The 22,460-nt window shown below is 35.9% G+C and overlaps 1 protein-coding gene and 2 long non-coding RNA genes across 5 annotated transcripts in view; 1 reads left to right on the top strand and 2 right to left on the bottom strand.

Moving 5' to 3' along the window:
• The window catches only part of LOC147763065 (uncharacterized), a 45,363-nt gene that overhangs the window by 4,189 nt on the left and 18,714 nt on the right, over positions 1-22,460 (bottom strand). For 2 of the 3 annotated variants that reach the window (XR_015333386.1, XR_015333384.1), the window contains 2 exons: positions 4,466-4,579; positions 114-266 (listed from right to left, as the gene is read on the bottom strand). This is a non-coding gene — a long non-coding RNA (uncharacterized LOC147763065). Of the gene's footprint in view, positions 1-113; positions 267-1,124; positions 3,299-4,465; positions 4,580-22,460 lie in introns of all 3 variants that reach the window. The other variant, XR_015333385.1, reaches the window with a different exon arrangement.
• Positions 10,849-18,675, bottom strand: LOC106173343 (uncharacterized). Its single transcript, XR_015333387.1, has 3 exons — positions 13,214-18,675; positions 12,590-12,686; positions 10,849-12,321 (listed from the first exon to the last, which is right to left on the bottom strand). It is a non-coding gene; the product is annotated as an uncharacterized LOC106173343 (long non-coding RNA).
• Positions 18,784-21,746, top strand: LOC147763066 (zinc finger protein 862-like). The gene is made up of 3 exons (XM_087008019.1): positions 18,784-19,905; positions 20,049-20,263; positions 20,419-21,746. The coding sequence occupies exons 1-3, from the start codon at positions 19,052-19,054 to the stop codon at positions 20,961-20,963; spliced, it is 1,614 nt and encodes a 537-aa protein (XP_086864145.1). The 5' UTR covers positions 18,784-19,051; the 3' UTR covers positions 20,964-21,746.

Genomic DNA, 22,460 nt, shown 5'->3' with positions numbered 1-22,460 from the left:
TCATAATGTCCACTACACAGATGATGGATTTGCTGCTGATAAAGGTCTTTAGTTGTTTTGATAAATAAATAAATAAATAAATAAATAAATAAAAACACAGGGAGCGGTTTTACCTCAGCTGTGGTACCATGTGGTCTAGAGTTTGTCTGTTACCCTGATCTCCATGACAACAGGTCCAGATGATCAACGATGGTGTTCAGAGGCTTAGTAACCACCTACAATTTCTGGTCCTTGCTCACTACTTCCACAAGAAATGTGCCAAAATTCTGAAATGAAAAATCAACTAAAGAATAAATCTGACATCAATCGTAGATTTGCAAGGACTCTTGCTGAGTGCAAACAGCTTAAGTGAATGACATGCCTTCTCTTGTTTCCAATATTCTTCCATAATCAGCAGTTATTTTGTATTCTATTCAACGCCTGCAGAGGCGCTTCAGTCAATTAAGCTGATTGCACTCTGCGAGAGTCAAGGCACAGAGTTGGATCACTCTAAGACTGCATTGCCACAGGTTTAGATCGATTCATCTGGATTGACCTAACTCTCTGAGGGTTTGCGCTAAATTGCTGTCTGCCGAGCGCACAAGTAATTAAAGTGATAATAACTCTTCGTTTCGGCCAAAAAATGAATTTTCCTGGAGTAAACAACAATTTTCCCATACTTACCAATGGTTAATGAATCCATTTTTACATTCAAAGTTAGTCCCTGGTTTTTTTCTAAAAAGTTCGGTTTTTTGTTAAAATCTCTTAAGAGATTTTAACAGAGTATAGCCATCAATGGAGGTCACGTGGTCTAAAGACAAGCTCAGATATCAGAATAATAGCTATAACAGCCGTTTTTGTGGGAAAACAGTATATATTATATTTTTATGAGTCACTCACAATGTTTTTATTGTGCAATACAGATTTCATACAAAGAGTTATTATCCCTTTAAGTTTATTACCCTCTTACAGCTTTTAAGCCGGATAAGCTGACAGTAATCTAGTGAGACTCCCCATGAGGATAGATTGATCTAAAATCTGTGGGAATGCAGTATAAGTTGACCAATGGTGTCTGTGAGAATTAGACCATAGAGATCAGAATATATACACACAAATAGTGCCTTTATACATAAACAAACAAATACCTTCTACATTGTATGAAGCAGATTCAATGGCATCCATAGGCAAGAGTAGTGACACATGAATTGTAAAATTCTTTTAAAAAATTAAATTTTGTATTTGCCTACTGCTTCCCAAAATACAACAGCAATTGTTGATGTCACAATATTCAATGTCTTCCCATAATACAACAACAATTGTTGATGTCACAATATTCAATGACTTCCCATAATACAACAACAATTGTTGATGTCACAATGTTCAACATCTTCCCATAATACAATTGCAATTGTTGATGTCACAATGTTCAACGTCTTCCAATAATACAACAGCAATTGTTGATGTCACAATGTTCAGTGTCTTCCCATAAAAGAACAACAATTGTTGATGTCACAATGTTCAATGTCTTCCCATAATACAACAGCAGTTGTTGATGTCACAATGTTCAATGTCTTCCCATAATACAACAGCAACTGTTGATGTCACAATGTTCAATGTCTTCCCATAATACAACAGCAACTGTTGATGTCACAATGTTCAATGTCTTCCCATAATACAACAGCAGTTGTTGATGTCACAATGTTCAATGTCTTCCCATAATACAACAACAATTGTTGATGTCACAATGTTCAACATCTTCCCATAATACAATTGCAATTGTTGATGTCACAATGTTCAACATCTTCCAATAATACAACAGCAGTTGTTGATGTCACAATATTCAATGTCTTCCCATAATACAACAACAATTGTTGATGTCACAATGTTCAATGTCTCCCATAATACAACAGCAGTTGTTGGTGTCACAATGTTCAACACATTCCCATGATACAACAGCAATTGTTGATGTCACAATGTTCAACACCTTCCCATGTTACAACAGCAGTTGTTGGTGTCACAATGTTCAACACATTCCCATGATACAACAGCAATTGTTGATGTCACAATGTTCAACACCTTCCTATAATACAACAACAGTTGTTGATGTCACATGTTCAATGTCTTCCCATAATACAACAGCAGTTGTTGATGTCACAATGTTCAATGTCTTCCCATAATACAACAGCAATTGTTGATGTCACAATGTTCAATGTCTTTCCATAATACAACAGCAATTGTTGATATCACAATGTTCAATGTCTTTCCATAAAACAACAGCAATTGTTGATGTCACATGTTCAATGTCTTCCCATAATACAACAGCAGTTGTTGATGTCACAACGTTCAATGTCTTCCCATAATACAACAGCAATTGTTGATGTCACAATGTTCAATGTCTTCCCATACTACAACAACAATTGTTGATGTCACAATGTTCAATGTCTTCCCATAAAACAACAGCAATTGTTGATGTCACAATGTTCAATGTCTTCCCATAATACAACAGCAATTGTTGATGTCACAATGTTCAATGTCTTTCCATAATACAACAGCAATTGTTGATGTCACAATGTTCAATGTCTTCCCATAATACAACAGCAATTGTTGATGTCACAATGTTCAATGTCTTCCCATAATACAACAGCAATTGTTGATGTCACAATGTTCAATGTCTTCCCATAATACAAGAGCAATTGTTGATGTCACAATGTTCAATGTCTTCCCATAATACAACAGCAATTGTTGATGTCACAATGTTCAATGTCTTCCCATAAAAAAACAGCAGTTGTTGATGTCACAATATTCAACACATTCCCATAATACAACAGCAAAGTTGATGTCACAATGTTCAACACCTTCCCATAATACAACAACAATTGTTGATGTCACAATGTTCAATGTCTTCCCATCATACAACAGCAGTTGTTGATGTCACAATGTTCAATGTCTTCCCATAATACAACAGCAGTTGTTGATGTCACAATGTTCAATGTCTTCCCATAATACAACAGCAATTGTTGATGTCACAATGTTCAATGTCTTCCCATAATACAACAGCAATTGTTGATGTCACAATGTTCAACACCTTCCCATAATACAACAGCAATTGTTGATGTCACAAAGTTCAATGTCTTTCCACAATAGAACAGCAATTGTTGATGTCACAAAGTTCAATGTCTCTTCAAGGTCACAGTTAAATTGCCAGCATATGACTTCCTATTTAAATTCAATAGTAACTATGGACCTATCTCTGCCAGTTTTGGAGATATAAGGGACTAAATGGTCCAATTTCAGAGTTACAATTATGCGCCATAATTTCCTACAAAAGAAATTAATTGAAATAAAGAAAAGGTCATTTTGGTTGAAATTCTTGAAATGGGAGGTGCTCAGAAGTTCCAGATGTTCAAATTTCATGAAATAATGTCATTTTTGACCAGAAGTTGTCTGCCTTGCCAAGCCCTGTGTTTTATTTTTCACGCGGCTGAGGAAAATATCTCACATGTTTGATATTTTTGGCCTCTTGAGGCAAATGGCTCAGCGTGTGCTGGGTGCAAGCACCGATTGCTCAAGTCATGCCAACAATGCGCATGTGCCGGTAGCCGGAAACAAACAAAAATGGCAGCCCCCAGTGAAGTCAGCAAAAATGTACACAGTTATAGTTAGTCTGATTGATTAACGTGGTCACCATTTCCATTACTGTCAGAAAAAACATCAATATGTAATGTTTCCTTAATCACATGATCCCACAGTTCACAGTGCATCCGATAGGGGCAGGCCGGGAGGCACCTATGCTGAGCAAAGAGCGCAGCGTTTGCTGAGGAGGGAGCTGAGGAGCGCTAGCATCTGGCGCAGCACGAATGGCATGCGCCAATTGCTCACCATGTACGGGGTGCTTAAAGGGATAATAACTCTTCGTATGAGGTCTATATTTCACAATAAAAACATTGTGAATAACTCATAGAAATGTAATATATTCTGTGTTACGACAAAAACAGCAGTTAGCTATTATTCTGATATCTAAGCTTGTCATCAGACCACGTGACCTACATTGATGGCTATACTCTCTTATAATCTCTTAAGAGATTTTAACAAAAAACCAAACTTTTCAGAAAAAAACCAGGGACTAACTTTGAATGTAAAAATGGATTCATTTACCATTGGTAAGAATGGGAAAATTATTGTTTACTCCAGGAAAATTCATTTTTTGGCCAAAACAAAGAGTTATTATCCCTTTAATGCAACAGCAATTGTTAATGTCACAATTTTCAATGTCTTCCCATAATACAACCAATATTGTTGATATGTCACAATGTTCAGGACAGAAAAAGCCAAATAATTTCCCACTGATGGCCATACTAAGAAATGCCTGCAAAACGGCATGAACAATTAAAAAGGGTGGAACATTTCATATCCCCATGGACAGCAGACACATTGACATAACCCCCAATGGCACAAAATTATACTGTCATCAAGTAAACTTTCTTACCGGCATTACTTGAATATGTGCACCCCTCTGTTTGTAAACAAACCACTGCATTGCTGATAGTCAGTAGCTCCCTCCACCAGAGGTCTCATGACTGCACCGGTCCTGTGCCTGGTCCTAAAACAAGGCAGCAAAGCTGTCAAATGTACAGACAAAAAACAGAAAATAAAGATGCAAAATAGGCCATTTTGTCAATTTTGATGCAATAATAAATAATGCTTATAATAGCACTGTCAGTCAGCACTGAATTCTAATCATGCACAACAGGTACCATGGTCAATAACAGGAGCTAACCCAGAGATATTTTCTGACAGTATTCCAAAGTATCTATGTTGATCCATCCCCCATTTTTATGGTCTTCCAACAGAAAAAAAAATAGATACCAGTCAATATAAACTTAATAATCTGACCGTCTTCCGGAAGACCCAGAAGATGGTCTCAATCCACCCCTTCAATAAGATTACAGTTTCAGGACCATGTGAGTTCAAATTCACATGATGAAAGTCTCAATTTTTGAAAAATGATGACAGTACATAAAATAATATTACATAATGTTTAAAGACATAAAAAACAATACAACTGCTTATGTGGAAATACAGAAAATGTGCAGAGCCTCAGGAGGGTGAGAGTTAAAAGTCACAAATGTCAGTGTTTGAAAATTAAAAAGGAAAACATAACAAAACAAGAAAAGCACTCTGAGAGCGCAGACCTCTGCCTAGACAGCAATTGTTGATTATTATTGCTTATTAATTGATTATTGATCTGGACCACCAACACCAATAACTAATCATTGTCCTCCTTGCCCACTTCCGACAGTTCCTGAAAATTTCATAAAAATCGATCCGTAACTTTTTGAGTTATGTTGATGACAGACAGGGGTGAAAACATAACCTCCTTGGCAGAGGTAAATATAATTCCAATGAAGCTGATATTCAAACCTTTAATCTTCGAGTTTATATATATATATATATATATATATATATATATATATATATATATATATATATATATATATATAACTTATTTGCAATATTAAACAAAATTTACCTGCATAATTATCACTGCTTCCTTATTATTAATCTAGCGGAGAGCTTAACCTTTGGAAGTTTACAGGGAAATATCAACAAGTGTGCTTTATGTAATCTCATTTTAAGACCTATTTATTAGGCAAATGACTTTATAACTCTGAAATTAACTAAGTGATACCCAAGGGAAATTTACAGACTGACCCTCTCAAAGGTCTTTCAGGCCCATAAGTCACATCTTAAGAAAAGCACAAAACAATAATGTACAAAATAGGAGACTACCAATTCTGATGCAATAATACATTATGTTTAACTGCACAGTCAATATCAAATTTTAATTATGCACAACAGGTAACACCAACGAAAGTAAAAGCATAAGGCTTCACGCCCATCAGAGTTCAAGATTATACTTTGAAAGTGCCAGAATGAGAAAAATGAAAATTTCACACAAAATTGCATAAATTTAATAATAAAAGAATTGACCAATTGACCTGGCTTTCTAATTTGAACTGCATGCCAATCCTAAAAATCATACTTGTATGTTAAAAATAATAATAAGTAACACAGTTTTCTTTTCATAATGTTTGCAGTAGCAGTGCAAAAAGATTTTTGTCAATTTTGATGTAACATTACATAATAAATTACAGAATAATTATCACCAATTTTTGATTATTGACTATAAATAGCATGGACATGTAGAAAATTTGATTACCATTCGGCTTCATGTCCATGGGAGCTCTGAGTCCCACAATGAATATGCCAAAAAGATAATGAATATTTTACTAAAATGTATAACTTCCAGAAAAAGATGCCAACTAGACTGTTTTTCCAACTCAGGCTGCATTTTACGGTTATATGCCAAACAATTCGACCAAGATTAATTAATTAATTTCACGGAAATGTCATTTTAGTCGAATTGATTAAAATATAGCAATGGAAACCTTTGATATCGTCGGATTGTAAGGGACATCTGCCAAAACGTCCTGTGTTTCTTTTTTGAAAGTTTGACAGTCATAAGTAACATGGTTTTCCCATAATGGTCATCATGGCAGCAACACCAACAAGGCAGCAAAGCTGTCAAATGTACAGACAAAAAGCAGGAAATAACAAAATAGGCTACTGTCAATTCTGATGCAAAAGTACATTATGTTAAACTGCAAATTCAACATCAAATTTTAATTATGCTCAACAGGTAATACCAATTTAAGTAAAATGTGAAACAAGCATAAGGCTTCAGGCCCATGGGAGTTGAAGTTCACACTTTGAAAATGTAAAACTTCCAGAAAAAGAAGTCAATTAGACTGCTTTTCCAACTCAGGCTGCATTTTAGTCCTGTATTTCTTTTTTGAAAGTTTGGCAATCATAAGTAACATGGTTTTCCCATAATGGTCATCATGGCAGCAGCACCCAAAATTGTGTTTTCTTCTATTCTGATGCAATATTACATAATGGTTAACAGCAAAATGACAATCAATTTTTAATAACAAAATATATGTATCATGGATTTTCAGAAAATGTGACTAGCCTGGGTCTTCAAGCCTGTGGAACTTCAAAGTCACACCTTGAAAATGCCAATATGTAAAAAATTAAATTTTCACAAAAAAACTGTTTATCTGGCAGATTGCCTTGCCTACTGAAGCTGTATTTTAGTCCCATGTTTCTTTCCTGTAAGTTTGAGAACAGTGAGTGACATGATTTTCCTTAAATGGTCATCATGGGAGCAGTGCCCAAAATAGGGGTTTCTTCAAATTTTGATGCAATATTACATAATGTTTAACAGCATAATGACCATCAATTTTTAATCATAAAATATTAGTATCATGAATATTCAGAAAATGTGATTAGCAAAGGTCTTCAGGACCATGGAACTTCAAAGTCACATCTTGAAAATGCCAAAATGTAAACAAGACAGCACTGTTCTGAAATAGGTTTATTTCCATTTTTAACACTTTTTTAACATAAAACAAAATTAACAGTTTACTGCCATTTTTATATGACCAACTAAGAAAATTGATGAGATGGGAAAAATATCAATAGAACAGTGTTTAATGTCCAATTTCCTCCATTATGAGATTCTGAACATAGTGGATGATTGAATCTGACAAACTGCAATGATGAGTTTATTACCATTTTTGACACTTTATTACACAATACATGATAACAAGTTTACCATCATTTTTACAAAATCAATTAACAATGTTGTAAAGATGCAGGAAATATCAAACAAACACTTTTACATATCTTATTAGTTAAATAATGAGACTGTTAACATGCCTAATAATTGAATCTGAGGAAATGTGAAAAAACAGCATAACTTCTAAAATAAAGGCCCAATCATGCTGATTTTTGAACTTGACCTGCGTATTATGAATATCCATCAGTTCTGTTAGTTTCTAGCCAAAAGGTAAAATGTTATTTCACTTATCATGTTATCGGTGTTGCATATATGCTGAGAAAAGTGAAAAAACAGGGTAACTTCTCTAAAAATGACCTGATCATGCTGATTTTCGAACTTGACCTGCGGATTATGAATATTCATCAGTTTTGTAAGTTTCAAGCCAAAAAGTAAAATGGTTTTCCACTTATCGTGTTATCGGTGCTGCATATATGCTGAAAAAAGTGAAAAAATAGCATAACTTCCCTAAAAATGGCCCGATCATGCTGATTTTCGAACTTGACCTGCGTATTAGGAATATTCACCAGTTCTGTAAGTTTCAAGCCAAAAGCAAAAACGTGTTATCGTGTTATCGGTAAAAGTGCACGACGGCGACGACGGCGACGACAGACGCAGATGATGGCTATATGTACAGACACATCTGTGTCTGTACATAAAAAGTGAAAAACAAGGCAGCAAAGCTGTCAAATGTACAGACAAAAAACAGAAAATAAAGATGCAAAATAGGTCATTTTGTCAATTTTGATGCAATAATAAATAATGCTTATAATAGCACTATCAGTCAACACTGAATTTTAATCATGCACAACAGGTAACATGGTCAATAACAGGAGCGGACCCAGAGATATTTTCTGACAGTATTCCACAGTATCTATTTTGATCCTTCCTCCATTTTGAAGGTCTTCCAACAGAAAAAAAATATAGATACCAGTCAATATTAACTTAACTAGAGGATCAGAGAGGCGATACCGCCTCCGAATATTGTACCACCAGCCGGAGTAAGCGCGATTGTATAGGCCCCCCCCCCCACAAAAAAGGGACACCACCACCAGTCTTGTGCTTGACAAGCTGTAAACAAGGCAGCAAAGCTGTCAAATGTACAGACAAAAAACAGAAAATAAAGATGCAAAATGGGTCATTTTGTCAATTTTGATGCAATAATAAATAATGCTTATAATAACACAGTCAGTTAACACTGATTTTTAATCATGCACAACAGGTAACATGGTCAACTAGAGGATCAGAGAGGCGATACCGCCTCCGAATATTGTACCACCAGCTGGAGCAAGCGCATTCGTATAGACCCCCACATACACAAAATAAGGGACACAGCCACCAGTTTTGTGCTTGACAAGCTGTAAAAATGCAATCAACAAGAATTTTTAAACTATTGCAAAAAATATATATGGTACAATCAAATTTAAGTTCTTCGTAAGGTAGGTCAAGGGTCAATTTCAAGGTCACAGTAAATTGCCAGTATATGACTTCCTATTCAAGTTCAAGAGTAACTATGGACCTATCTCTGTCAAGTTTGAAGTTAAAAGAGAAAGAAATTAGCAGAGTTCAGTTCATGATAAAAAGTAGGTCAAAGGTCAATTTTAATGTCACATTTATAATGCCAGTATATGACTTCCTATTCAAGTTCAATAGTAACTATGGACCTATCTCTGCCAGTTTTGGAGATAAAAGGAAAGCAAAATTTGCAAAATTCAGTTCATGGTGTAAAGTAGGTCAAAGGTCAATTTTAAGGTCACATTAAGATTGCCAGTATATGACTTCCTATTCAAGTTCAATAGTAACTATGGACCTATCTCTGCCAGTTTTGGAGATAAAAGGAAAGCAAAATTTGCAAAGTTCAGTTCATGGTGAAAAGTAGGTCAAAGGTCAATTTTAAGGTCACATATAGATTGCCAGTATATGACTTCCTATTCAGGTTCAATAGTAACTATGGACCTATCTCTGCCAGTTTTGGAGATAAAAGGGAAGCAGAATTTGCAAAGTTCAGTTCATGGTGAAAAGAAGGTCAAAGGTCAATTTCAAGGTCACATTTAGATTGCCAGTATATGACTTCCCATTCAAGTTCAATAGTAACTATGGACCTATCTCTGCCAGTTTTGGAGATAAAAGGTAACCAAAATTTGCAAAGTTTAGTTCATGGTGAAAAGTAGGTCAAAGGTCAATTTCAAGGTAACATTTCAGTCTGTCCGGAGATTCCGAGCTGCGGGTGCACATTGACTGAAGCGACGGCCATTTCCGCACTACTTTCAGCAAAATCGAGTGAAAATGGTCAACTGTTGATCTCTTCTTGTTTTCATGTGTATTATTGTCAACTGTTGATGTGATTAAACAATATGTATATAAAAGGAAGCGGGAATGTCTAGAGATTCGGAATTTTAAGGTAAGTTGTCATAAAAAATAGATTTAGAACTGTAAAATGGGAGATTTATCCACGCGGGTGATTGCAAATGGAGCCCTGTTTCAGGTGTCCGCAATTTTCTACTTAAAGATTTCTGTAAGAATATGAAATCTCACAATTTTTTAAAAACTAAATCATGAAAGCCAATTAAGCTGGGTTTCTGGCAGTATATATGTTTTGTAAATTCAGCTTTGTCCATTTTTTTTAGCGCGAGGTGAAATCGACGCCAAGCACTCGCATTTCTGAAGCGTGTCACACTAGTGCGTTTCAACTATTACAAAATTGCTACAATGTTTATTTCACCAGCGTTTTACATATATTCTAAAAGCTAAACAAGTGGGCTTCGTGTTGATATTAAATATATGTTGCGTTCGGGGCCCAACTGGCTGACAAAGTGTTAATAATCCCGTGAAGTCGGTGTAAAAGTTGGCAAAACCGATTATTTCAAGTGCAGTAGGTTACTGTGATTACGTATCGCAGGAAACGCAAAATATTTTCAAACAATTATATCTTGCAGAAAGACGATATCATAAACTTTCAAATGCTATATCATAAGGTATGTCTCCTACAATTTTTACCCATTTTGTGTGGGGAAATAAGTGAATCTCCAAAAAGACGACAAAAATGGAACCCCATTTTCGTCATAATTTATAGCGTCACGTGACCAACCTGAAGCACTGACCCGACTTAGAAATACTACAAGTTTTCTTAAATATTCTGAATATCAGAGCAAACAGATCACAATGAGAATAAAAATACGAACAAGGACTGTACATCAAACATCAGATTTATTCCAAGAGTTATATGCTTCATTCTGAAAACATCAAAAATGGTATAGTTATGATCCACTCCACAAGAAATCCAGTGTGAATTTTGACTAATATAGGAAGATATTGCTAGATCTAGTTATAAATAAAACACAATTTTTTTATTTGGATATATATTTACTGTACAATGAAGTACTGGCCTATGGCCAGGTTGTACTTTTTAAAGCCTGAAAGGGTTTTGATAATTAAAAAAAAAAATCATTCAACACCAGTTTATTCATAAGATCTGCACTTATGCCTTGTTCTCTTATTTTACTGCTCAAGATTTATTTCTATGTACTAGTACTATTTTTGTCTCTTACATATTAAACTATTTAAAATGAGACCCTTCCAATTATAATTTGAAAAATCCCTAATCTATTTAAATTTACATGCAAAATATTAAAATCTGTGTAATAAACAAAACTAAGTAAACTGGTGTCCTTAAAACACTGTTCCTGGGAAATGTTCATTCAGCCTCATGAATATGCACTGAACTTTTTCAAAGTTTGCCTTTTAAATCAAAGCAGTTAACAAGGCTGCAATAAACTCTTTGGCCAACTTGATCCGTCTATTCTGGGGGCAGGAGAAGCACCTGCCCCATCAAGTTATGAATATTACTTTAGCCAAAACTGACATACAAATAAGATCTTCCCCAGCTGAAAATTCTTGAATATAATTTGTAATTAAATACATATCAAAGTAAAATGCATTAAAAATGAAAAAAAAAACTTCAGTATAGTATACAAGTATGTTTCAATTTTTTATTTCCCTAGAATCTTCAATGGTCAGGTCATTTACCTGGATATGACAATCAGAAAACTAAATCAATTTCCAAGTTCAAAATTGTGCTGTTTTCCCTGCCACCCAGGGGTTGATAGATTCCTTGACTAAATGATCATCAAAACTTGGCCCCTTAAAACTGCCGTCAAAAATTTGTTAACTTAAGCATAATATTCCCCAAACTTGACCTCCAGTCAGATTTGATTCTTTTGAGAGCACTGTATCCTCCCTCCACCTGAGAAGTAGACAGGCTGAACAAGGCAATTTCAGTTAGCATTATTGTATGTATTCTAATCTTTGTCTGGTCTCCTAGCTTTGAAACAAATCGGTACACGTCTTTTTTTTTTTTAATTCACTATAAACCTGCCACCTATGTACAATGTACTCTTTAAAGGCAGGCCACTCTCAATGGAAGTCTTTTGGGTCAAAGCCCATCCTGTTTAATACTGGAAGAAAATAATGTTCCAGAACTTGTCTGCTATGAGAAAGGTTTCTAGGGTAAATAATATCCAAGACTCTACAAAACACCATCTCTTGTTCAGTCACACCTGCATCAACAGCACCATCACACAAAATTGTGTGGAAATAAATTTTCCCTGGTCTTGACTAGAACACCTCTTCCCTTATTGTCAGCTGATATGAAATTCAGGAATCTGTTAAAAATAATTATAATATAATGATAAAATCATACATGTAGAAACAAGAAATTTATACAAAGCAGACAAAAACTGAAATTTAATGAAAAATCTATAGAATAAAAAAAAATCACCTCATTGTCAGTCTCACACCAGTTGTTTATCAAAGTACTATATAATATTAATAATTCCTTGGTCCTACTAGTAATAGGCCAGTTATAAAAAATACAGAAGTATGGGCTTTTTTTTTTTTTTTTTTTTTTTTTTTTGATAAACACTTAATTACCTTCTAACTGGTATCTTTTCATTTCATGCCATCAAGTCCATTCTCATGCTATAGCTTAGGCAGGGATACCCTGTATGCTGTCAGCATTACACTAAAACTGAAAAAGCACAATGCATAGGTCATAAAGTGGGCTTTGGTCATACAGTGTGGCTGTGCCTTGACAAACTATTTTTTTAAAAACTTGTTTAATTTAATTTAAACTTATTTCATTTACTTTTATTTTAATACCAACAATTTCAGATAAATTGAGAAAAATTGTAAAAAAAAAACAATATTTAAACTTATAATGTAAAACAACTTTGGAACCTGCCCAAGAAAGACCTTTAGTACACCAGTAATGCTGATTGCGCAATGTGCTAGTTAACAGGTGTGTATAGACACACACACCCTATTTTGGAAAAGGTCTAGATTCCAACTCCATAAAGGAAATAGAACGGATAAAGGTACGCAAGTACACATTTTATGTAAACAAAGTACAACTGTAACTTTGCAACAAAATGTAACATTTCACTAGTACTGAACGTCAACAAGTGCTTTTGAACTATGCAAAGGGAGGTTACTCCGAAATCATTTCTATATATTTCGGCGCTTCTATGAAACTTAGTGAATGCAAAAAAGACTCACCTTTTAGTCTGCAAACCCAAAGCTATGTAACTTGAAAGGCAAACGGCAGAATTTTCCAGTCTGAAACCATGTTATGGCAGCGATATGGTCTATCTGCAGCACCGATGTAGTTTCTTCATGTATTGTTTTCCATAACAGCTCTCACTATGACAGTTACACACTGTATACTATAAATATACACTTGAAAAGCTGAACATTCCATATTTTCAACCGAAATGCAAGATTTACCGAGAAAAACGCTCTCGAGTCACTTGCTCAGTGCAACGTGACAGTCCCAATTTCGACTGACCTAATTAATTCGCACTAAAATAGAGATTTTACAAAGAAGGAAGGTCTCACAAAAAAATTATTCTTCGTGGTGTAATTTGAGCATATATAGTTTAATAAATCATTATAATATCAAAAAATTAGGTTTGTCCATTTTTTCTGCAATCATTTCATTTTTGGGTAAAAAATTCCAAGGTCAGCTTGGGAAAAACGCGTGTGCTATTTTTAGACAGCTGATACAAATTTTTCCACGGAAATGAAATGTTCATTTTACATTGAGCGTTTACATCAAGTTCTAAATTTTATTATTTGAAAGTTTCAAGCGGAATAATGGGCTATTCACAGAGTTTCATGGATTTTCATAACAGATATGGATTTTGCAAAATATGGCGCGAAACACACGTCGCGGACTATTTTGTGCAAGCGCGTAGGATTTTTTGTAATAATCACCATTTACGCATTGATATGCCAGATCTCCGGACAGACTGTTTAGATTCCCAGTATATGACTTCCCATTCAAGTTCTATGGACCTATCTCTGCCAGTTTTGGAGATAAAAGGGAAGCAAAATTTGCAAAGTTTAGTTCATGGTGAAAAGTAGGTCAAAAGTCAATTTCAAGGTCACATTTAGATTGCCAGTATATGACTTCCTATTCAAGTTCAATAGTAACTATGGACCTATCTCTGCCAGTTTTGGAGATAAAAGGGAAGCAAAATTTGCAAAGTTCAGTCCATGGTGAAAAGTAGGTCAAAGGTCAATTTTAAGGTCACATTTAGATTGCCAGTATATGACTTCCTATTCAAGTTCAATAGAAACTATGGACCTATCTCTGCCAGTTTTGGAGATAAAAGGGAAGCAAAATTTGCAAATTCAGTTCATGGTGAAAAGTAGGTCAAAGGTCAATTTCAAGGTCACATTTAGATTGCCAGTATATGACTTCCTATTCAAGTTCAATAGTAACTATGGACCTATCTCTGCCAGTTTTGGAGATAAAAGGGAAGCAAAGTTCAGTTCATGGTGAAAAGTAGGTCAAAGGTCAATTTTAAGGTCACATTTAGATTGCCAGTATATGACTTCCTATTCAAGTTCAATAGTAACTATGGAACTATCTCTGCCAGTTTTGGAGATAAAAGGGAAGCAAAATTTGCAAAGTTCAGTTCATGGTGAAAAGTAGGTCAAAGGTCAATTTTAAGGTCACATTTAGATTGCCAGTATATGACTTCCTATTCAGGTTCAATAGTAACTATGGACCTATCTCTGCCAGTTTTGGAGATAAAAGGGAAGCAAAATTTGCAAAGTTCAGTTCATGGTGAAAAGTAGGTCAAAGGTCAATTTTAAGGTCACATTTAGATTGCCAGTATATGACTTCCTATTCAAGTTCAATAGTAACTATGGACCTATCTCTGCCAGTTTTGGAGATATAAGGGACTAAATGTTATAATTTTGGAGTTACCATAATGTGCCATAAATTTCCTACAGAAAAAATTAATTAAAATTAAGAAAAGGTCATTTTGGTCAAAATTCTTGAAATGGGAGGTGCTTTGAAGTTCCAGAAGTTCAAATTTGATGAAATAATGTCATTTTTGACCACAAGTTGTCTGCTTTGCCAAGCCTTATGTTTTATTTTTCCGGAGTTCAAAATTTATTATCCATTACCGTACTGTATATTTTGCTTTCACCACCAATATGTACTTTTTGATACAGCGTAACTCGAAAACCGTATGGAATACAAAAAAACGGAGACCACCTCCAGTGTTGGGCTTTACATGCTCTACAAAAAGCAAAAAAGAATGGGTCTCTAGCATTAACGGTTCCCGAATTAGAGACAGGGTAGATAATTAGCATTTAATTTTGCCATTTTTAGACAAGGGTGCATTGCAATGAGTGCCACACCTAGACCCCAATACCGACAAAGCCCAAATTTTACGTGGAACGAGTTGAGATTACAGGTGACCTAAATCCAAGAGATGGGTACAACCCTTACCGTCTAGGAGGAGAAGCGGTAACGGTAGCCGTCCGGCGGAGCCGGCGGAGCCGCAGGAGCCGGCGGAACGATCCGGACGGGACTAAAACCATGTGTACCGCCAGCGCTAACGCTGGTGGTACAATTATGATCAACAGGTAATACCAATGTAAGTAAAATGTGTAACAAGCATAAGGCTTCAGGCCCACCGGAGTTCAAGTTCACACTTTGAAAATGCCAGAATGAGAAAAATGAAAATTTCACACAAAATTGTAAAATTCAAATATAAATGACAACCCAATTGAACTGGCTTTCTAATTTGAACTGCATGCCGATCTTAAAAATCATACTTATAAGTTAAAAATAAGAAGTAACACAGTTTTCTTTTCATAATTTTTGTAGTAGCAGTGCAAAAAGATTTCTGTCCATTTTGATGTAACATTACGTAATATATTACAGAATAATTATCACCAATTTTTGATTATTGACTACAAATAGCATGGACATGTAGAAAATTTGATTACCATTCAACTTCATGTCCATGGGAGCTCCGAGTCCCACAATGAATATGCCAACACGAAAAAAAATGAATATTTCACTAAAATGTATAGCTTCCAAAAAAAGAAGCCAATAAGACTGCTTTTCCAACTCAGGCTGCATTTTAGTCCTGTGTTTCTTTTTTGAAAGTTTGACAATCATAAGTAACATGGTTTTCCCATAATGGCCATCTTGGCAGCAGCACCAAAAATTGTGTTTTCTTCTATTTTAATCAGTGTATGAAATTCAAGGAAATTGCTAGCCAGACCGCCGGGCAGGTAACTCTGAAAAGTTACCAGCCCGGCCATGTAGTTACCTGCCCTAGTTATGATAACCCCTAGAGTTAAGAAAGGTATGCTGAGGGGGTCTAGAATGCATTCTTGGGAGAGTAATTTGGAAATGAAAGGGCAATATCATGCCTCATGCGTGGAAATTTAGAAATTGGTTGGAATTTCTACTGAATGATACCTTGTTAGTGTTGGATTTAGAGGGGGGTCAGGGGGGTTCTGACACCCCCCTTTCAATTTCTGCAAAAAACCCCCCTTACCTCTTGAAATAAGACTTTTCACTAGTTGAATCATAGTTCTAAACCATACCAAATGGCACCATTCACCATCTAAAATACCAAAAGTTTTCAGGGCCCTTTAGCGGGCGGGGGAGGGGGGTGGCAGTCAATTCAGTTTATGTTCACCTTGCAGGCTGTCTCATTTCTTCTTCAATAATTTATTCATAACTTTTATTCCTATTTCGTGATATCATTTGATCATAATTTTTGCTTTTCTGTATAGCAACAAGTATGACCAAATATATATATTCTTGTCAAATAAATCGATCTCTGTGCTAACAATAAAGAAGAAAGAATTCAGCACGTAGGGTCCCTTTGAAAATCGCTTTTAAGCTTTAAAAAGCAGTCGGGAACGGTCCTGCATGCTAATGGCCAATAGACAGTCCTGCAGGGCCCCGTATCTTGAAAGCATCGCTTATTGAGAATAGCAATATCACATAGAGGCTACAATAAATTATATGGGGCGAGTATGGGCGAGTTACTGGATCGAGATGCTTGCGATCGGTCGCAATGCGTGATAATTTCGAGTTACAGTTTTACAAAAAAATTTGCCGCTCGACTCATTGCAAACCGAAGTCACCTTTCCATGGGTCCCAATTTGTTTTCTTTCGTTTGGTTCTGTCGTAATTTTTCTTATTTTTATTTCTTTCCTCAATTGTTTTTCTTTTGTGAACTTCTCTATCTGACTTGATAGAATTTTTTTCATTTTTGACAGCCCAAGATGAAAGCACGTGGGAAAAGAACTACATCTGACGCACGGCGTAAACTCGTACGTTCACTCATAATTTTGGGATTCAAATTTTTTGTAAAATTCTCCTTTAATTTGCCTCCGTTGCCTTTATTACTGTTGATTATAAGCACTTCATGTACCTATAAGTCTATTTAATCAATATCATAACTTTTTATACTGTCACATTTTTATTACTCTCAACCTACAAATTGCTACTCGCGGTATCTCCTCTACACAAAACAATGACATGATGTTATCTGCTGTGCACTGAAGCTGGTTAAAAACAATGTGCCTCATTTCAAATTGTCCTTCAACTTCATATCACACAGACAAAACTTCGAAAACAAGGCCACTGAGAGGGAGACTGTTAGTTACATTTCAATACGAGCGTTCGATGGAAGCTATGGTTAGTTCTTTGCTTCTATGAAAGTGGGTGAAAACAGTGAATTCAGTGTTCTCATTTACGGCATCCCAATATGTAAAAAACGCAATGAAATTAAAAAGGACGTAAAATAATCAACACCCTTTCGTCCCTGGGACGAAAAAAAATGCGGTCCTGTTTAGGCGGGTGATTAGTGGGAGAGATAAAAAAAACAACTGAAAGGGATGATTATCTTAGTGACCACGGAAATTATACAGAATGAGTGATGTGATTGGTGAAACTAGCGTATTAATTTACAAAAACACACCGTGTTTGGCAGTTTGCTGGGCCTGTCACGTCACTTAGTGCGCCATCTACCGAATGACGCAATACGCAAAATGGCGCTCATTACGGCTGAGGTTATCCCTGACGAAAAAGACCGAGGTGTGCCGAATGCAGGTGGTTGTAATGTCTCAAAATGGCGCAGTCCCATGCTAAAACAAGGCAGCAAAGCTGTCAAATGTACAGACAAAAAGCAGGAAATAACTATGCACAAAATAGACTACTGTCCATTCTGATGCAAAAGTACATTATGTTAAACTGCAAATTCAACATCAAATTTTAATTATGCTCAACAGGTAATATCAATGTAAGTAAAATGTGTAACAAGCATAAGGCTTCAGGCCCATGAGAGTTCAAGTTCACACTTTGAAAATGTATAACTTCCAGAAAAAGAAGCCAATTAGACTGCTTTTCCAACTCAGGCTGCATGCCGATTTTCGAACTTGACCTGCATTTTAGTAAGATCAATTACTCCTGAGAGTTCACGACAACAGGCCTATCAGTTTTCCTTGAAATGTGTTTACACTGTTGCATATATGTTGAAAAGTGAAAAAAAAAGCATAACTTCTACAATAATGGCCCGATCATCCTGATTTTCGAACTTGAGCTGCGTTTTATGAATATTCATCAGCTCTGTAAATATAAAGCCAAAAAGTAAAACTGCCTTCCACTTATCGTGTTTACAAGGAAAGTGCACGGCGCCGACGGCGACGGCGACAGCGACGGCGCCGGCGACAGCGACGGCGACGACGGCGACGACAGACGCAGGTGATGGCAATATGTACATAAAAAAGATCCTGACTTTCAACAAAACCTGGCTGGAAGATCCCAGTTTTAAAGACTGGCTTTATGTCACGGACAACTTTATGTTTTGCTCCATTTGTAAACGTGCCAAGAAGAGTAACGTTTTTACAACTGATCCGGGATGCAGTGATTACCAGAGATCTACACTTGTTCGACACGTGCAGTCCGAATAACATAAGCAAGCGGCTTCTACTCTTAAGGGCCAGTCAGCTCTACAGCGGGCTATATCCACAGCGGAACAAAAAACAGATGACAACCTCGGTCATCAGATGAAAACTGTGTACTTTTTGGTATCTCATAACTTGGCTCTAAATCTCTACCCGGACCTTTGCCTACTTCAGTCAATGAAGGGACACTATACGTCAGCTGGAGTGGTAAATGAAATGGTTCAGTGTCTGTCAGATACTATTGAGGATGACATGAAAAATGCCATAGAGAAAAGTAAATACATAGGCATTCAAGTGGACGAAAGTTGCGACATTGCAATTTTCAAAAAATTGATTATTTATGTCCAGACTGTTGTAGGTGGAAAAGCCAGAACTTCTTTCTCTGCCAACCTGAATGTCCCAGATGGGAAAGCTGATACAATTGTGGCTGCAATTGAACAGTGGATGGAAGGATACAACATTTCAGCTTCTAAAGTCATGGGTCTGGGTAGTGATGGAGCTGCTGTGATGACTGGCCGGCGAACAGGTGTGGGAGTACAGTTAAAGGGCAGAAATCCATATCTTGTACATATTCATTGTCTGGCTCACAAACTGGCCTTAGCAGTGGGTCAAGCTGCGGCTTCAGTGGAACAAATTAAATCCTACCAAGAAACAGTCAATGCAGTCTACCAGTTCTTCCAAAATTCTGCAGTAAGATACAACAGACCCCGAGCTGTATATGATCTGATGGAAGATGACCAGTTTCTCACACTGAAGCAACCTTTGGCTGTTCGCTGGCTCTCCCTGGAACAGGCTGTTGTTGCCATCTTGAACTGCTGGTCACCCCTTGTTGTTTGTCTTGGAGAAGAAGCGGCCAATGGAAATGCTGTTGCCAGAGGGCTCCTCAACAAAGTTGATGATTATCTCTTCCTGGCCTTGACTTGCCTTTTAGTAGATATACTACCACTATTCAGCAGGTATAACTAATATTTTTTCATAATGCAATTTAACTTTTAATTTTCATAAAATATTGTCACTTTTGATTCCAGTTTAAAGAAATTTATTCTACTTTATTAATGCAGGCTAGTTTAAAGAAATTTATTCTACTTTATTAATACAGGCTATCAAAGTGTTTTCAACGGGAGTGCTTGGATTTTGACACTGCTAACCGAAGTTTGGAGACAGTTAGAGGTTCACTGCATACATTCTCTGAACATCCTGATTACCTGCTCACACTAAACCAGATGAATAGAGCGGTGACTGACAATGGAAACTACAGGGAAACAGCAGTAAACCGAACTGAAGCCAAAGTTGCTACTTTTGCCAGAGTGAAAGGTACAATTTATTACTACTATAATGATCAGATAATATCTCAAGACAAGTTGTTTCAGTCTATCAAACTCAGATATTGGTTTAAATCATTTGTATATATTCATTTATTCTAACAGACTAACAGTTCACTAACTCATTTTATTTTTGTGTTTTCTCAGATGCTTTCTTCACTACTCTGAATGAGAACCTTGAAGACAGATTTCCAGTAGACACTATGGATTGTTTGAAAGCTTTGGACAAGCTACTCAACCCACAGAGATATCCACAAGCTGCTGCAGATCTTGGAGCATACGGTGGAGATGAACTTCAATTCCTTATCAACCACTACACCAATGATCAACATCCTGATGTTATTGACACTCAGAGGTGTCAACAGGACTTTGTACCATATAAGCATCACACATTCTTATGCAGGCATTTAACCTTCACATCCCATTGTGAAAATCTCATTCAGAATCACGATCAGGATTTTCCTGATTTCACTACAATGGCACAAATTGCACTGTGCATCCCCCTCAACAGTGCATCATGTGAAAGAGGTTTTTCTGCCCAAAACCTACATAAGTCCAAATGTAGGAACCGACTTAGTGAGGCACAGCTGCAGAATATTATGAAGATAACAATAAATGGTCCGCATTTTGCTGAATTTGATTACACACAGGCTAAACTCAAGTTTCGAGCCATCCGACAGGGAAGGCAATGAATATGGGTAAAAATTGCAAATTTTACAGATGCTGTATTTTTTAAGTCACATTTTCTTAAAATCAGAACATAACTATTGAATGGTAGCTACAAAACTGAAAAGCAGGCTGCCTTTTTGTTCTATTCTGTACAGAAAAAGAGCCACAAATGCTACACAGAAATATATTTTCATGATATAAAATTTACATCGTTGAAAAATTTGTAATTTTTCCCCATTGAAAAGATTGAGTCATTACCGTACTGTAAATGATCTTGGAAGCATTCAAAGTAGTTTTAAAGTCAATATTTCTAAAACAGAAAAGTACTGGTTTTATTTGACAGAAACTTACTGAGTTTCGTTCTCTAGTAGACTAGTCCTGGTACAATGAGTCTGCAGAATTTTATTTTTAAAAAGATGTTTTGTAAGATGTTATATTTTTATTTTGCTATATTTTTACATAATTTTGACCTGTTACATGTATTTCAATAAACACATTTGTGCAATTCTAAATGGTACTTATTTTTTTTTCTTCTTCAAGAGAATGACTCGAAAAATTTACATGGGACTCACATTTTGTCAAACATGTGAGTCCCATGGACTCGGATTTTAAAAAGATTATTGAGAACACTGGAATTTATTTGATATTTTGCTGAAATCGCTTGTGAACATAGACAAAATAAAAGGTGAAAATAGGCTGTAAAAATAGCCAGCCCGTCGGGCGGGTAATTTGCAAATCTTACCCGCCCGGCCTGAAAGTTACCAGCCTCGGGCTGGCGGGCTGGCGGCCATTTCATACACTGTTTTAATGCAATATTGCATAATGCTTAACAGCATAATGACCATCAACTTTTAATAATAAAATATATGTATAATGGATTTTCAGAAAATGTGACTAGCATGGGTCTTCAAGCCCGTGGAGGTTCTAAGTCACACTTTGAAAATGCCAATATGTGAAAAGTTAAATTTTCACAAAAAAAAACTGTTTAATTGGCAGAAAAAATTTACCAAAAAGATTGCATTGCTTACTGAAGCTGCATTTTAGTCCTGTGATTCTTTCCTTTAAGTTTAAGAACAGTAAGTGACATGGTTTTCCTTACATGGTCATCATGGGAGCAGTGCCCAAAATAGGGGTTTCTTCAAACTTTGATGCAACATTACATAATGTTTAACAGCATAATGACCATCAATTTTTAATAATAAAATATTAGTATCATGGATATTCAGAAAATGTGACTAGCAAAGGTCTTCAGGCCCATGGAACTTCAAAGTCACACCTGGAAAATGCCAAAATGTAAACAAGACAGCACTGTTCTGAAATGGGTGTTTTCCCATTTTTAACAATTTTTTAACATAAAACAAAATTAACAGTTTACTGCCATTTTTATATGATCAACTAAGAAAATTGATGAGAGGGGAAAAATATCAATAGAATAGTGTTAAATGTCCAATTTCCTCCATTCTGAGTTTCTGAACATAGTGAATGATTCAATCTGACAAACTGAAATGATATGAGTTTAT

This window comes from Lingula anatina, chromosome 3 (assembly GCF_051362555.1).
Source record: "Lingula anatina isolate TDL-2025a chromosome 3, LinAna3.0, whole genome shotgun sequence".
NCBI classification, from domain to species: domain Eukaryota; kingdom Metazoa; phylum Brachiopoda; class Lingulata; order Lingulida; family Lingulidae; genus Lingula; species Lingula anatina.
The sequence above is the reverse complement of the archived record's forward strand: the minus strand, read 5'-3'. Positions and strand labels throughout refer to the sequence as shown.

Coding starts and splice junctions, on each gene's coding strand:
- LOC147763066 (XM_087008019.1), top strand. CDS start 19,052: ATGAAAACTGTGTACTTTTTGGTATCTCATAACTTGGCTCTAAATCTC. Junction 19,906..20,048: donor ATACTACCACTATTCAGCAG/GTATAACTAATA, acceptor TTATTAATACAG/GCTATCAAAGTGTTTTCAAC. Junction 20,264..20,418: donor TACTTTTGCCAGAGTGAAAG/GTACAATTTATT, acceptor GTGTTTTCTCAG/ATGCTTTCTTCACTACTCTG.